Source organism: Mustela putorius, unplaced genomic scaffold (genome assembly GCF_011764305.1).
Source record: "Mustela putorius furo isolate JIRA1106 unplaced genomic scaffold, ASM1176430v1.1 tig00003854_pilon_pilon_pilon, whole genome shotgun sequence".
Classification (NCBI taxonomy): domain Eukaryota; kingdom Metazoa; phylum Chordata; class Mammalia; order Carnivora; family Mustelidae; genus Mustela; species Mustela putorius.
This window is the reverse complement of record NW_025422006.1, coordinates 2661096-2677677: the sequence shown is the minus strand read 5'-3', so window position 1 is coordinate 2677677 and position 16582 is coordinate 2661096. Positions and strand designations below refer to the sequence as shown.

At 42.7% G+C, this 16582-nt stretch overlaps 1 protein-coding gene across 2 annotated transcripts in view; it reads left to right on the top strand.

Moving 5' to 3' along the window:
• The window catches only part of RCL1 (RNA terminal phosphate cyclase like 1), a 63810-nt gene that overhangs the window by 11332 nt on the left and 35896 nt on the right, over positions 1-16582 (top strand). For both annotated transcript variants that reach the window (XM_045065021.1, XM_045065022.1), the window contains exons 2-3: positions 10121-10192; positions 13046-13221. In XM_045065021.1, the coding sequence (XP_044920956.1) occupies positions 10121-10192; positions 13046-13221 (248 nt within the window). The remainder of the gene's footprint in view (positions 1-10120; positions 10193-13045; positions 13222-16582) is intronic.

Here is a 16582-nt window from a genome sequence, read left to right as displayed (position 1 = left end):
ACACCTCTTGTCTTAATGAAGTTTGGGGACATCAGTCTTACTATTGTATTAGGTGAATTTGAAATCTTTTTCATACCACGTGATGGAGCTGTGTCTTCACTGTTGCCAGGATTCTGGAACTAGCTCCGGTTGGCTCTTTGAAGTAGTGCTTCTGAATCAGCATTTGCTGTGACCAGGAGATGGTCCAGCCTGGAGTTCTCTTTATGTGTCCATTCCGTTCCTGCCGTGTTCCTCTGCTAGGCATTTTTAACTAACTGTGTTCATGCTGAAGTGCCCCTGTGGATTGCAGAAGAAAAAAAATTCCAAGATTCTTTCTTTTTGTTTTGTTTTGTTTCTTTCCTAAAATGTAAAAGTTATGGAGTTTAATCATGGACTTTAGTCATAAATGTCTGTTCCTCTCTCCCTTTAGCCACTTCAAAAGCTTGAGCAAATCGAGAGTTTTCCTTTTTTTGTGCAGAGCCCATTACATTTGCTAGAAAGATAGGTGGAAAGTGGCATTGTGGTCTGGATCATGCCTGATTTTTAAAAAAAATTTTATTTTTTAATTAACATATAATGTATTATAAGCCCCAGGGATACAGGTCTGTGAATCGCCAGGTTTACACACTTCACAGCACTCACCATAGCACACGCCCTCCCCAGTGTCTGTAACCCTACCACCCTTTCCTTAGCCCCTTTCCCCCAGCAACCTTCAGTTTGTATCCTGAGATTAAGAGTCTCTTATGGTTTGACTCCCTCCGGATCGCATCTTGTTTCATTTCTTCCTTCCCTACCACCCATACCCCCCATGTTGCCTCTCAAATTCCTCATATCAGGAAGATAATATGATAATTATCTCTCTGATGGACTTATTTTGCTCAGCATAGTACCTTCTAGTTCTATCCATGTCACTGCAAATGGCAAAATTTCATTTCTTTTGATGGCTGCATAGTATTCCACTGTATATACACACAACACGTATTCTTTATCCATTCATCTGTTGATGGACATCTAGGTTCTTTCCATAGTTTGGCTATTGTGGACATTGCTGCTATAAACATTTGGGTGCATGTGCCCCTTCGGATCACTCACTACATTTATATCTTTAGGGTAAATAACCCAGTGGTGTGATTGCTGGGTTGTCCGTAGGGTAGCTCTATTTTCAACTTTTTGAGGAACCTCCATACTGTTTTCCAGAGTGGCTGCACCAGCTTGCATTCCCACCAACAGTGTAGGGGGATTCCCCTTTCTCCACATCCTCGCCAGCATCTGTCGTTTCCTGACTTGTTAATTTTAGCCATTCTGACTGGTGTGAGGTGGTATCTCACTGTGGTTTTGATTTGTTATTTCCCTGATGCTGAGTGATGTGGAGCATTTTTTCATTTGTCCATAGCCATCTGGATGTCTTTGCAGAAATGTCTGTTCATGTCTTCTGCCCATTTCTTGATTGTATTGTTTGTTCTTTGGTTGTTGAGTATGATAAGTTTGTTATAGATTTTGGACACTAGCCCTTTATCTGATATCTCATTTGCCTTTATCTGTTATCTCGTTTGCAAATATCTTCTCCCATTCTGTCAGTTGTCTTTTGGTTTTGTTGACTGTTTCCTTTGCTGTGCAAAAGCTTTTGATTTTGATGAATCCCAGTAGTTCATTTTTGCCCTTGCTTCCCTTGCCTTTGGCGATGTTTCTAGGAAGAAGTTGATGTGGCTGAAATTGAAGAGATTGCTGCCTGTGTTTTTCTCAAGGATTTTGATGGATTCCTTTCTCACGTTGAGGTCTTTCATCCATTTTGAGTCCATTTTTGTGTGTGGTGTAGGGAAATGGTCCAGTTTCATTTTTCTGCATGTGGTTGTCCAATTTTCCCAACACCATTTGTTGAAGAGACTTTTTTTCCATTGGACATTCTTTCCTGCTTTGTGAAAGATTAGTTGACCATAGTGTTGAGGGTCCATTTCTGGGCTCTGATCTATGTGTTCCATTGATCTATACGTCTGTTTTTGTGCCAGTACCATACTGTCTTAATGATGACACAGCTTTGAAATAGAGCTTGAAGTCTGGAATTGTGATGCCACCAACTTTGGCTTTCTTTTTCAACATTCCTCTGGCTATTTGAGGTCTTTTCTGGTTCCATATAAATTTTAGGATTATTTGTTCCATTTCTTTGAAAAAAAATGATGGTATTTTGATAGGGATTGCATTACATGTGTACATTGCTTTAGGTAGTGTAAACATTTTCACAATATTTGTTCCTCCAATCCATGAGCACAGAACATTTTTCCATTTCTTTGTGTCTTCCTCAATTTCTTTCACGAGTACTTTATAGTTTCCTGAGTACAGATTCTTTCCCTCTTTGGCTAGGTTTATTTCTAGGTATCTTATGATTTTGAGTGCAATTGTAAATGGGATCGACTCCTTAATTTCTCTTTCTTCTGTCTTGTTGTTGGTTTATAGAAATGCAACTGATTTCTGTGCATTGATTTTATATCCTGACACTTTATTGAATTCCTGCATGAGTTCTAGCAGATTTGGAGTGGAGTCTTTGGGGTCTTCCACATAAGGTATCATATCATCTGCAAAGAGTGAGAGTTTGACTTCTTCTCTACTGATTCGGATGCCTTTTATTTCGTTTTGTTATCCTGATTGCTGAGGTTAGGACTTCTAGTACTGTGTTGAATAGCAGTGATGATAGTGGACATCCATTCTGTATTCCTGACCTTGGGGGAAAAGCTCTCAGTTTTTCCCTGTTGAGATTGATATTCGCTGTGGGTTTTTCATAGATGGCTTTGATGATACTGAGGTATGTGCCCTCTATCCCTACACTTTCAAGAGTTTTGATCAGGAAAGGATGGGGTACTTTGTCAAATGCTTTCTCAGCATCTGTTGACAGTATCATATGGTTCTTGTTCTTTCTTTTTATTAATGTATTGTATCACATTGATTTTTTTTTTTTTTTGCAGATGTTGAACTAGCCTTGCAGCTCTGGAATAAATCCCACTTGGTTGTGGTGAATAATCCTTTTAATGTACTGTTGGATCCTGTTGGCTAGTATTTTGGTGACCATTTTTGTATCCGTGTTCATCAAGGATATTGATCTGTAATTCTCGCTTTTGATGGGGTCGTTGTCTGTTTTTGGGATCAAGTAATGCTGGCCTCATAAAATGAATTTGGAAGTTTTCCTTCCATTTCTTTTTTTTCGGGGGGGGGAACTGTTTCAGGAGAATAGGAATTAATTCTTCTTTAAATGCTTGGTAGAGGGCGCCTGGGTGGCTCAGTCGGTTAAGCCTCTGCTTTCGGCTCAGGTCATGATCTCAAGAGTCCTGGGATGGAGGCCTACATCAGGCTTTCTGCTCGGCAGGGAGCTGCTTCCCCCCCCCTTCTCTCTCTGCCTGCCTCTCTGCTACTTGTGACCTCTCTCTCTCTCTCTGTCAAATACATAAATAAATATAAATTTTAAAAATCTTAAAAAAAAAAAGTAAATGCTTACTAGAATTCCCCTGGGAAGCCATCTTGCCCTGGGCTCTTGTTTGTTGGGAGGTTTTTGATGACTGCTTTAATCTCCTTACTGGTTATTGGTCTGTTTAGGTTTTCTGTTTCTTCCTGGTTCAGTTTTGGTAGTTTATATGTCTCTAGAAATGCATCCATTTCTTCCAAATTGTCAAATTTGCTGGCATATAGTTGCTCATAATATATTCTTATAATTGTATTTCTTTGGTGTTGGTTGTGATCTCTCCTCTTTCATTCATGATTTTATTTATTGGGGTCCGTTCTTTTTTCTTTTTGATAAGTCTGGCCAGGGGTTTATCAATCTTATTAATTCTTCCAAAGAACCAGCTCCTAGTTTTGTTGATTTGTTCTGTTGGTTTTTTGTTTTGTTTTGTTTTTGTTTCTATTTCATTGAGTTCTTCTCTGATCTCTATTATAATTTCTCTTCTCCTGCTGGGTTTAGGCTTTCTTTGTTCTTTCTCCAGCTCCTTTAGATATAAGGTTAGACTGTATACTTGAGACCTTTCTTGTTTCTTGAGAAAGGCTTGTATTACTATATACTTTCCTCTCAGGACCGCCTTTGCTGTGTCCCACAGATTTTGAACAGTTTGTGTTTTCATTATCATTTGTTTCCATGAATTTTTCCAATTCTTCTTTAATTTCCTGGTTGACCCATTCATTTTTTAGAAAGATGCTATTTAGTCTCCATGTATTTGGGTTCTTTCCAAATTTCCTCCTGTGATTGAGTTCTAGCTTCAGAGCATTGTGGTCTGAAAATATGCAGGGAATGATCCCAATCTTTTGATACCGGTTGAGACCTGATTTGTGACCCAGGATATGATCTATTCTGGAGAATGTTCCATGTTCACTAGAGAAGAATGTGTATTCTGTTGCTTTGGGATGGAATGTTCTGAATATATCTATGATGTTTATCTGGTCCAGTGTGTCATTTAAAGCCTTTATTTCCTTGTTGATCTTTTGCTTGGATGATCTGTCATTTCAGTGAGGTGGGTGTTAAATTATTATTACACAATATAATATACAATAAAAATTATTGTATTATTGTCTATGTGTTTCTTTGATTTTGTTATTAATTGGTTTATATAGTTGGCTGTGCCCATGTTAGGGGCATAGATATTGTGGAGAGCCATTCAGCAGATGCAAGGAGTCACGTAGACGGGAGTGCCTGAAGATTGAGGAACTGAGAATGATTAGTCTAGGAGGATGCGCTCGTGGCTGACGCACACAGCTCCAGGAGCCAAGAGATAAACGCATGATCACCGCTAGACAACAGTAGAGTCCTGTATGGTTACATAAGGGTCCACAAGGACACTGCGTGCACGGCGTTATGATTGGCCAAATAGGGGGGCGAGTACGGGTGAACTTCGTGGATAAATACTGCTGTAAGTGCTTGGTGCGGGGCGGCCGCCATTAGCATTAGTACATTAGTATTAGTAATAAAAGAAGTTTGCCACTCACCTCGTCTGCGGGTCGTTCTTGCGGGCCGAGAGCGACAGATATTTAAAAGTGTTAGATCTTCTTTTTTTTTTTTAAAGATTTTATTTATTTATTTGTCAAAGAGAGAGAAGCGAGAGCAAGCACAGGCAGACAGAGAGGCAGGCAGAGGCAGAGGGAGAAGCAGGCTCCCCGCCAAGCAAGGAGCCCGATGTGGGACTCGATCCCAGGACGCTGGGATCATGACCTGAGCCGAAGGCAGCCGCTTAACAAACTGAGCCACCCAGGCGTCCCAAAAGTGTTAGATCTTCTTGTTGGACAGACCCTCTGAGTGGGATATAGTGTCCTTCCTCATCTCTTATTATAGTCTTTGGCTTAAAGTCTAATTGATCCGATATAAGGATTGCCACCCCAGCTTTCTTCTGATGTCCATTAGTATGGTACATTGTTTTCCACCCCCTCACTTTAAATCTGGAGGTGTCTTTGGGTCTGAAATAAGTTTCTTGTAGATAGCATATTGATGGGTTTTGTTTTTTTTATCCATTCGGATACCCCACGTCTTTTGATTGGGGCATTTAGCCTATTTACATTCAATTTACATACTATTGAGAGATATGAATTTAGTGCCATTGTATTGCCTCTAAGGTGGCTGTTACTGTATATTGTCTCTGTTCCTTTCTGGTGTACTACTTTTAGGCTCTCTCTTTGCCTAGAGGACCCCTTTCAATATTTTTTGTAGAGCTGATTTGTCCTGGACGCTTTTTATCTCTCCTTCTATTTTCAATGATAGCCTAGCTGGATATAGTATTCTTGGCTGCATGTTTTTTCATTTAGTGCTCTGAATATATCATGCTAGTTCTTTCTGGCCTGCCAGGTCTCTGTGGATGTCTGCTGCCAATTTAATATTTTTACCATTGTGTGTTACAGACTTCTTGTCCTAGGCTGCTTGCAGGATTTTCTCTTTGTCATGAACACTTGTAAGTTTTACTATTAGATGACAGGATGCGGACCTATTTTTATTGATTTTGAGGGGGATTCTCTGTGCCTCCTGGATTTTAATGCTCATTCCCTTTACCATATTGGGATAATTCTCTACAATAATTCACTCCAATATACCTTCTTCCTCCTCCTCTTCTAATTCTAATATTGTTTCATTTTATGGTATCACTTATCTCTCGAGTTCTCCCCTTGTGGTCCAGTAGTTGTTTGTCTCTCTTTTGCTCAGCTTCTTTATTCTCTGTCATTTGGTCTTCTATATCACTAATTCTCTCTTCTGCCTTATTTATCCTAGCAGTAAGAGCCTCCATTTTTTATTGTACCTCATTAATAATTTTGATTTCAGCTTTGTTAGATTTTAGTTCTTTTATTCTCCAGAAAGGGCTTTTATTTCTCCAGACAGTTTCTCTAATATCTTCCATGCCTTTTTTGAGCCCAGCTAGCACCTTGAGAATCGTCATTCTGAACTCTAGATCTGACATATTACCAATGTCCGTATTGATTAGGTCCCTAGCCTTTGGTACTGCCTCTTGTTCTTTCTTTTGTGTTGAGTTTTTCTACCTTGTCATTTTATCCAGGTAAGAATATATGAACAAGAGAATAAAATCCTAAAAGGATGTCAAGGACCCCAGAAAAATTTGTGTTAACCAAATCAGAAGAAACCCCAGATTGTTGGGAGAAAATAGGGGTAAAAAGAAGTTCCAAAAAAAAAAAATTTAAAACAAAACTATATTTTAAATTTATATTTTAAGAAAAATATAAATTAGACTGGTGAATAGAACAGAACCACCCCCTTGATTTTGGATGTATTTTGGTCTCTTAGAAGAAACTACCTCCCAAAATTTTAAGGAAAGAAAAAGTTAATATATATATACAAAAATAAGGGTAAACACAATGAAGGGATGGAATAGGACTATAAAGATGAAAATTTTAAAAAATTCTAAAAAAGGAGTTAATAAGTTGGTTGGGAAAAGAATTAAAAAGATAGTGGAGAGAATTTGCTCAGGCTGGAGACTAGAACAAAGCTCTGTGCTAGATTTAGGGTATATTTTGATCTATTAGAGGAAATTGTATCCCAAAAGTTAAAAAAATTTTTTTTTCCTAGATTTTATTTATTTATTTGAGAGAGAGAAAGAGCATGAGAGCGTAGAAGGTCAGAGGGAGAAGCAGACTCCCGTTGGACCTGGGAGCCTGGACTTGATCCCGGGACTCACGGATCATGACCTGAGCTGAAGGCAGTTGCTCAACCAACTGAGCCACCCAGGTGCCCTCCCAAAAGTTTTTAGAAGAAAAAACCTTATATGTATATAAAAAATTAAGTTAGATACAATGAAGGATAAAATATGACTATAATAATAAAGGTTCAAAAAATTTTTTTAAGAAAGATATTGTTAAGAGAAACTAGTTAAAAAACGTTAAAAGAGGAAAGAGTAAAAGTTAAAAAAAATTAGTATAAGAGAAAAATAAAATTAAAAAGATTTACTTAACTTTGCAAGACTAAAGAATCATGGGGAGAAAGCCATGAATTCGATGCTTTGCTTTCTCCTCCTCTGGAATTGCGATGTTCTCCTTGATCAGTGAGCTTGGTCTTGGCTGGATGTTTTTGCTGATCTTCTGGGGAAAGGGCTGGTTGTAGTGATTCTCCAGTGTCTTTGCCCAAGACAGAATTGTACCCCCCTGCCAGGGGCCAGGCTAAGTAATCTGCTGGGTTCTCAGGAGCTTTTGTCACTTTCTGTCCAGCTCTGGAGGACTGGAGTGAAAATGGTGGCCTCCCACCATCTGTAGGAGCCGAGAGCTCGGGGCCCCGCTGCTCAGTGGACCCTCGGAGAAAAGCTGTCAGTCCCTGTCTCCCTGGTTTCCGGCAGCACTCCGACTCACCCCGCCTGTGACCAAGCGTTTCTGTCTCTGGCATACAGCCCTGTTTGGAGTCTCCGAACCCAGCAGATTCCTGCTGCTCTGCACTTCCGGGGGGGAGGATGTCTCCCCAGATCTCCCACTTGTGGGGTCCCTGCTCAAAGAGTAGTGGCCAGACTGTGCCGGGGATCACAGTTTAGGGTAACCCTGAGCTGGGAGCTCTGTCTCTGTATCCAGCTTCCCCGCTCTAATACCTGCGAACTCTGTGACGCTCAGACACCCCGATCCTTCTGTGACCCCACGGGACCTGAGGCCATGCTGTCCCCATAAGGGCTCCACCCCTGCTTAGCTCCTGGAGTGATGTCCCTCAGTGGAGCAGACTTTTAAATGTTTGAATTTTGTGCTCCGTTGCTCTGCACTTGCTGGGAGCCGGCCCCTCCACCCTGCGGTCTCTCTTCCCGACACTTCAGATTCACTTCTCCACCGGTCCTTCCTTTCAGAAAGTGGTCGATATTTCTGTTTCTAGAATTGCTGCTCTTCTTCTCTTTGATCTCCTGTTGGATTTGTTGGTGTTCAGAATGGTTTGCGACCTGATATCATCTCAGCCTGCTACGCCTCTGCCATCTTGACTCCTCCCCCTGCCCGATTTTTTTTTTTTTTAAACATAATATTCTTTATCAAGAGGCCATGGAAACAGTTTTGTAGTTGAGTTATTTTCAAAGTTTTGTGATGCTTAACACCACAACCAAGTTTACATGCAGGGAATTATAAAACCCAGTGAGGTTTCAGGAACAGTGCCCTATGTATGGTTAACTCTGACATGGTTTATTCTGTTCTAATTTCATTAAAAATAATATACTTTTAAATGGTCTGCAGGATCCTGCCGTAGATCACTGCCTGCAGTTAAAAGGTTCCATGATCTTCTAGAGGAGGTGGTTGAGGCTGGAAGATTAAATGGAGTTCGGCAAACTGGTGTCGGGGTTTGCAGAAGCACGGGCTTGGCCTCAGCCCTCAGCTCTGTCGAGGTGCCAGTGTCATGCTTGGGCCTCAACTTTCTATAAAATGGGAACGGCACTCCCTACCCTGGGGCTTTGAGGATTAGGTGAGAGAATGTCTGTATGGGAAACCTGACAGCGCCCCTGGTGAAAGCAGCCGCTCTTCCTTGTTTCAGGACTACTGGGTTTTCTCTGACTGCTAGCCCAGTGCTGTCTGTACAGAGGGCACCATCTACCGTGACAGTTGGTGGCAGCGTTCAGTAAGGGAAGGGGGTGGGTGAACGGGGGCGGGGAGCATTGCTCAGTCAGTGTGCTCACCCTGTGGGATCAGTTCAGGTGACTGCTGCGGTCTGCGCAGGAAACATTCTGCTGGTTTGTTACAGGCGTGGAAACTGCCTACACTGCCAGGTGGTCACACTGCCTTCGGCGCAGAAGAGCTGGTCTTCCTCCCCTTGTTCCCTGGGCAAGAGGTTGATGCTGTGGGGGGAGGGATGAGCCTGAGTGTGTGTGTGAGTGTGTGTGTGTGAGATCCGCTCAGGGGAAGGCCACAGGGCACATTCTCCTGCCTGAGTCTCCTCTCTTCCTCCTCTCAGAGTTCACATTTAAAATCGTTTTCCTCGCTTTCTACCCACGCCCTTCTAAATAGTGACCAGCTTTTATGTTTGGGAGAACAATCTGTCTGTAAAAGGTATTGAATTCCTTTTATACATGAGAATTTAAGCAAGAAAATTAAATTCACATAAAGTGCCATGAAGAGAAATCTGTTCATTAACACGCAGTGTTTTTTCTTCCAGTCTGTTTTCATGCATTAAAAAAAAGGTGGTAATAATACTGTACATTCAAGGACCTTTGTAACGAAATTAAAAGCTGAACTGGTCAGATAGCTCGAGATGAGTAAGGTGGCAGGAGGGAGAAGGGACCGAGTTGGGGGGAGACAGTGACCTCTTGCTGCTTCTGAGACTGAGGAGTGACCTCCAATTGCATCTGCCCTCTCAGGTTTTCTGGAACAAATAAGAAATTGACTTTAAAATGCTGCTATTTCTCCCTTGTTTGGCACGTATCCCTGAGGTCAGAAGAGCTGGTCTTTATGGGTGTCAGACTGCTGAAATTAATACCCCATCAGATTGGTGGTAGAGTTGTTGTTTGTTGTGGAATAGGACAGCTGAATTGTTCCTAATGGTTCTGCCAGCCATATGTGTGCCAGCCAGTGCTTTCCTGCTGCTTTGGTTACCTCGACCAGTGGTCCCACCCCGGTCCCGACAAGAACCTGTACCTTCCGCCGCAGCTCCTGGATCACACGCGTGCTCTGGAAATGGTGACCTGACCTGAAGCCGGTCCGTTTTCTCTTTTCCCTACAGACTTTGAAGCCAGCTTCATAAGGCTGTTGGACAAAATAACTAATGGTTCTCGGATTGAAATAAACCAAACAGGTAAGCTCTCTTTTTTCCAGTTTCTGAAAGGACCCACATGTACTACTTAAATATTCCTCTACTTCTCATGCTTTTTGACTGTATAAATACTCAGGTGCGAAGAGCCAGTTTTCTGTCTGTGATACAGTTGTCCGGAGATGTATGTGAAATCTCCAAATGTAAGGGGTGTGCACTTGAAGTCAGGAGGCTGGAAATTCAGATCAACAAATAAGCACCTCCCCTTTTCAGCAACAAAAATACTTTACACCTAAAATTTATGCACAGCTTTTCAGAGTCCGTTTATTTATTTTGTTCCAATAAAATTTTATAGCATACTCTGGGAGGTAGTCATATGTGCTGAATTATTATTATTATTTTTTAATTTATCTTTTAAAATAAATATGCACAGGGCGCCTGGGTGGCTCAGTCAGTTGAGCATCTGGCTTTTGGTTTCTGCTCAGGTCATGATCTCGAGGCTGTGAGACCGAGCCCTGCGGTCGCGCTCCACGCTCAGCGCACGGGCTGCTTGGCCTTCTTGCCCTCTACGTCTCCTTCCCCTGCCCAGCGCCCACATGCACATTGTCTCTCTCTCCAATGAAAAAAAAAAAAAATCTTAAAAAAAAGCACAATTATATGTAAAAAATGTGCAAATCCCTTCCCCTGTTCCTCTTCTCATTCTTCTTCGTTCCCTCTGAGGGACAGCCGCGGTCCTAGCCTGGGATGTGTGCTCTGGTCTCCGTCACAGGCCTTTGCTTGCATGGGCGCTTCCGGAGCTCAAGCTCTTCCCGGTGCGCCGCAGCCAGCTTCTTCACTGCCGTGCATGTCACAGAACGTCCCCTGCCAGGCAGACGCAGGCCCATCTCATATTCCAGTGGGCCTGCTAGACTATTCTGTTGTATGGAGGCGTGATAATTTATTTGACTGCTCCCTACTGGTAAATGTTTAGGTTGTTTGTAGCTGTTTGTTAGCGCTTAGAAACTCATTTCTCAACCTTGTGTGGGAAACCGTGCAAACACTGTTGGGCTGGTCCATGAACTCTTGCGCTTCGCACGGGTAGTCCACAAAGGAAACTGTGCACTTTCTCATCCATTGGCTCTCTATGGGGCCCCTCCATCACGTGAGATTTACGGATCCATAGCTGTGTACGGCCCTACCCTACGGAGAGCAAGTTTCAGGCCCGAGACTTCAGGTGCCCTCTGTGACCTCTCATTCCTTGAGTGTTCCTTAATTGACTGACTTTGAAATTGCTGGAGATTTTTAAAAAATTTTAAATCAAAAAATTTTTTTTCAGCAATTTTTATCAGTGATTCAGAAGGTTCATAATTTTCTTTTAACATTTTATTTATTTGTTTGACAGAAAGACAACGAGAGAGGGAACATAAGTAGGGGGAGTGGGAGAGGGAGAAGCAGGCTTCCGCTGAGGAGGGAGCCTGGCTCGGGGGTCCATCCCAGGATCCTGGGATCATGACCTGAGCCAAAGGCAGATGGTTAACGACTGAGCCACCCAGGCACCTCCTCTGGTTTTTGTTTTTTTTAATTTTAATTTTAATTTTTAATTTTTTTTATTTTTAAAGATTTTGTATTTTTTAAGATTTAATTTATTTATTTGACAGAGACAGTGAGAGAGGAAACATAAGAAGAGGGAACCTGGAGAGGGAAAAGCAGGCTCTCTGCTGAGCAGGGACCTCCCCCCTCCCAATACCCCACCTCCATGTGAGGCTAGATCCCAGGACCCTGGGACTGTGACCTGAGCCAAAGGCAGATGCTTAACGACTGAGCCACCCAGGTGCCCTGTTCAGAGGGTTCATAATTTTTTTCTGGTCATATCTGCAGTTTAAATCGGGAAGTAAGACATTTTACATGATCCTGCTTCTGCCTCATTACCCCCTGTCCCACCAGAGCAGGAGCCTTCATTCTGATGATCTGACCAGTTTCTCACTTGGTTAATTTGTAGGCATAGATTTGCAGACTTTTATGATAATACAGTCCTCTTTTTTTTAATGAAACTCCAAATTTTAAAATGTTATGTAACTCCAAAGAACTGCTTTCCTTTTGAGTGACCAAACCCAGGTCTCTTTTCTCTAATGTTAAATTTATTGGTAAATTATGTTAATAGACAGTGGCAAAAGGTTTTGAGCAGCAACAATCCCTTGTCTACCTGTTTATGAACCCCCCAGTAATTGAGAATATTTTATTTTGCTTTTCCCCCTAATACGTATACCCAGTAAGAAACTTTGTGGATGTTACAAGTTTGAGAAAGAGTGAATAAGAATAACAGGATTCCCACTAAAGCGATTCAGTAATTTTAAGATCTTTCCATTTGTTGCTATTAACTTAAAATAGCTACTTTTTTCTTTTCTTTTTTTAAAAAATAGCTCCTATTAACAGAGTTTAAGTGCCATCAAGTACTTGCCTTCTCTAGGAATCCTGCTGGTGGAGTATGCTTTATGGAAAATCTCATTTCAAGGGTCCGGAAGAAGCTGGTTGCTGGTGTGATGGTTTCGGTGTGTCATTCGTAAAGCCCCTACCTGCAGGCAGGGTGTGCTGTTGGAAGACCAGGGCGCCTGTTAGGATCTGTCCTCTGCACCCTGCTATGACTTTGGCAACTCGGATGCTTAGGGGGGGGTTTAATTTATTACCGTTTATTAAATTACACTCAGTTTATTATTGTTACAGGGGCTTGACAGTAATGAGTCAGCTTTTGGAGTGAGGTGTGGGCTCTTAGGAATGGCATTTTGAACTTCTTGGATGCCCTTCTCAGACTTTCCCCTTGGGATTTACTGCCTTTGTTGCCTTTGTGACACCTAAGTGGTTTTTTTGTTTTTCTGTTTTTTTGTTTTTTTCTGTTGAATGTGGCTCTTCTTCCGGTGCAAGGAACGACCTTGTATTACCAGCCTGGCCTCCTGTATGGTGGGTCTGTGGAACATGACTGTAATGTCCTTCGCAGCATCGGCTACTACCTAGAGAGTCTTCTTTGCCTGGCTCCGTTTATGAAGCACCCGTTAAGAATCGTTCTGCGAGGAGTAACCAATGACCAGGTTGACCCTTCGGTGAGTAGTGAGTAGTTTTGTCTCTCGCAGCAACCCAGCGTTAGAGAAACAAGTTCCCAGTAAAGCACAGGTTTATTGCTGAGTGTCTTTGTTTTGTTCTTTACCTGGAGATTTAAACACTAATGACTCTAGGAAGCAGATGAGCCAAGACTTGAAATGACCAGATTCAGTGACGACTGCTTGCATTCATCAAGGTGCCTTTCGTTGTCACGTCTAAGAGCCGTTAGAGCAGAAGTGCAGTCTCGTCATAGTTGACATGAAATAGGCTCTATTGGCGCAAGTGCTCGAGAGTGGAATCTTCTTAAGGTCATGTGTTGGCTGCGGCTGGAAGGCAGCAGACCAGAATTTTAGACAGAAAATAATATCTCCTTGGCATTGCTGTAGCATAATCTTGACTTAACTTGGGTTTTAATCATAAATTTTAGGGCTTCTTCCAAGAAGAGTTTGCAGATTTAGAAAATGGGCAAGGGCAGGGAAGGTATATGTGAACTTGGATAGTTTGTGGGCAAGCAGCTGCTGCTTCATTTATTTATTTATTTATTTATTTATTTATTTATTTGATAGAGATCACAAGTAGGCAGAGAGGCAGGCAGAGAGAGGAGAGGAAGAAGCAGCTCCTTGCGGGACTCGATCCCAGGACCCTGAGATCATGACCTGAGCCAAAGGCAGCGGCTTAACCCACTGAACCACCCAGGCGCCCAAGTGTTTAGAATTTAAAGATTGATTTATTTACTTTAGAAAAGGAATGGGGGGGGGAGCAGAGGGGGAGGGAGAGATAGAATCCCAAGCCGACTCCTTGCTCAGTGCAGAGCCTGACATGGGGGCCCCATCTTACTCCCCTGCGATCATGACCTAAGCTAACACCAAGAGTTGGGATGCTCAACCGACTGTTTCACCCAGGTGCCTCCCCCGCCCCTTTTTTTTTTTTTAAATTTTTATTTATTTATTTGACAGAGATCACAAGTAGGCAGAGAGGCAGGCAGAAAGAGAGAGGAAAGCAGGTTCCCTGCTGAGCAGAGTCCGATATGGGGCTCCATCAGAGGACCCTGAGACCATGACCTGAGCCGAGCCACCCAGGCGCCCCTCTCTCCCCCCCTTTTTAAAAGGATTTATTTACTTAAACTGGTTAGAATTTTAAACTAATTTCAGATGATTGGTTTTTTCCCTGCATTTTCTGAAGATTCTAGGAAACTACCTTTCAGTTAAAACTGCAAGAGGAGGCCTCTGGACTTATAGAATGGAGTGGCGGCGGCAGAGCCTTGCATGTGGGGAAAAGCTCTGAAGCCTGCAGTAAACTTGGACACTATATGTCTTAGTTTTCTACTTTTTTTTTCTTTTTGCTATAATTGCTAATAATCTTAAAAGCTGTTTTTACTGGCATTATTAAAAAAGTTTTTGGGTTTTGTTTTTTTTTTTAAGATTTTATTCATTTATTTGACACAGAGAGAAAGATCACAAGTAGGCAGAGAGTCAGGCAGAGAGAGAGAGGAGGAAGCAGGCTCCCTGCTGAGCAGGAGAGCCCAATGTGGGGCTTGATCTAGGACCCTGACCATGACCTGGGCCAAAGGCAGAGGCTTAAACCACTGAGCCACCCAGGCACCCCCACTATTTTTTTTTTAAGATTTTATTTATTGGACAGGGAGAGCGCACGCACAAGCAGGGGAAGGGGCAGAGGGAGAGGAAGAAGCAGATTCCCCGCTGAGCATGAGCCCAACACAAGGCTTGATCTCAGGATCCCGGGATCATGACCCAAGACAAAGGTAGACACCTAACCGAATGAGCCCCCAGGCGCCCCTTGCATGCAGAGTATTTAAAAGAAAATCTATTTTTGTATGTTGCAGAACTCTCTGCTTTCGCTAGCTGCTTTGCTGAAATGACCTTGGTTAGTTCCTGGCTCCAGACCAGGATAAAATAAATACACCTAATCCTGGATGAGAGTAACTTCTAAAGCCCATGGCTTCGTCATTTCAAGCTTTCTCTTGAATATATGGCTCCCCTGATTCATGTCCATTCTGCACACGCAAGGACAAATTCGAAGAGTTCCCTTCTGGAACTCAATCTCGTGAGATGACAGGGTCACTCCTGTCAGGTACAAGCAAAGTGCTGAGGGCCAGGGAGGGTTTTCTAGGGAAGGGAAGCCAGAGTCAGTCTCAGATTTTAGGAAGATAAGGATGAATTGAGAGGCTTCAACTAGATTGAGCATTATGGGCATGGATGTGAAAAGGAGGGGACAGATCTGATGGACATTGTGGAGTGAGACACTTCTTGATTGACAGCCGATCGGAGGTGGGATAGAAGGAAGTTGTTATAAATTACACCAGGATGTCTGTTCTTCACTGAAAGGATAGTGTGGAAGGGTAGAGATCAGATAGCTTCTGACACAGGGAAGAGGAAAATTGTGGTAGGATGATGGGTGATGTGTTTAATTTTGATCCTCTTCCTGGGATATTGGCAGGAAGTTGACATAAACATGTTCAGTTGGCAGTTAGAAATTACTGTCTTACGCCTCAGAGGTAGGTCATAGGATCTTACCCATTGATAGTTAAGTCCCCTGGAGAATGACATTGACCGGTGCTAACGTTGAACAGTGGTAGCTGTTTGAATTAATCCTACAGGTGTTCTCCCTCCGACTTGGACAGTGTGGTGGTGGTTTGTGTATTTGAATCAGTGGTTCATGTTTGAGACCCCAGATTTTACGTTATAATAAGTTGATGTGGCTGCTCTGAGTGGCCATCAGTGGGACCTGCCTGGTGCTGCCCTCTTCGGATAAATCGTGAGCTCTCTGGATGGATACAGATCTTAGTGAACCTCATGATTCATTACAATTCCCTTTTTGGCCTTTGGGGGCCACATGGTTCCTGAGACTGAGAACAAAGGAAGAAGAGGAAATGAATGTTTAAAGTGTGAGTCGGAGAAGAAGGCCTGAGACCGTGACCGTGGAGATCGGGGTTGAGTTCTAAGAAGTGGGCGATGACTCACAGACTCAGACTTGACTGGAGCTCCCTTGGAGCTGGGCAAGGAGATTCACTGGGCAGCGAGTTGTGCTGACCTTTGAGAGAATGGTGTCATTGGACTATAAGGACAAGCATGGTTGAGGAATGAGTAGCAAATAGAACTGTGGAAACCTGGGAGATTCTTCTAGAAGGTTAGATAGGATGATTCTTTTTTTTTTTTTTTTTAATTTTATTTATTTATCTGACAGAGATCACAAGTAGGCAGAGAGGCAGGCAGAGAGAGAGAGAGAGAGAGAGGGAAGCAGGCTCCCCGTCGAGCAGAGAGCCCGATGCGGGACTCGATCCCAGGACCCTGAGATCATGACCTGAGCCGAAGGCAGCGGCTTAACCCACTGAGCCACCCAGGT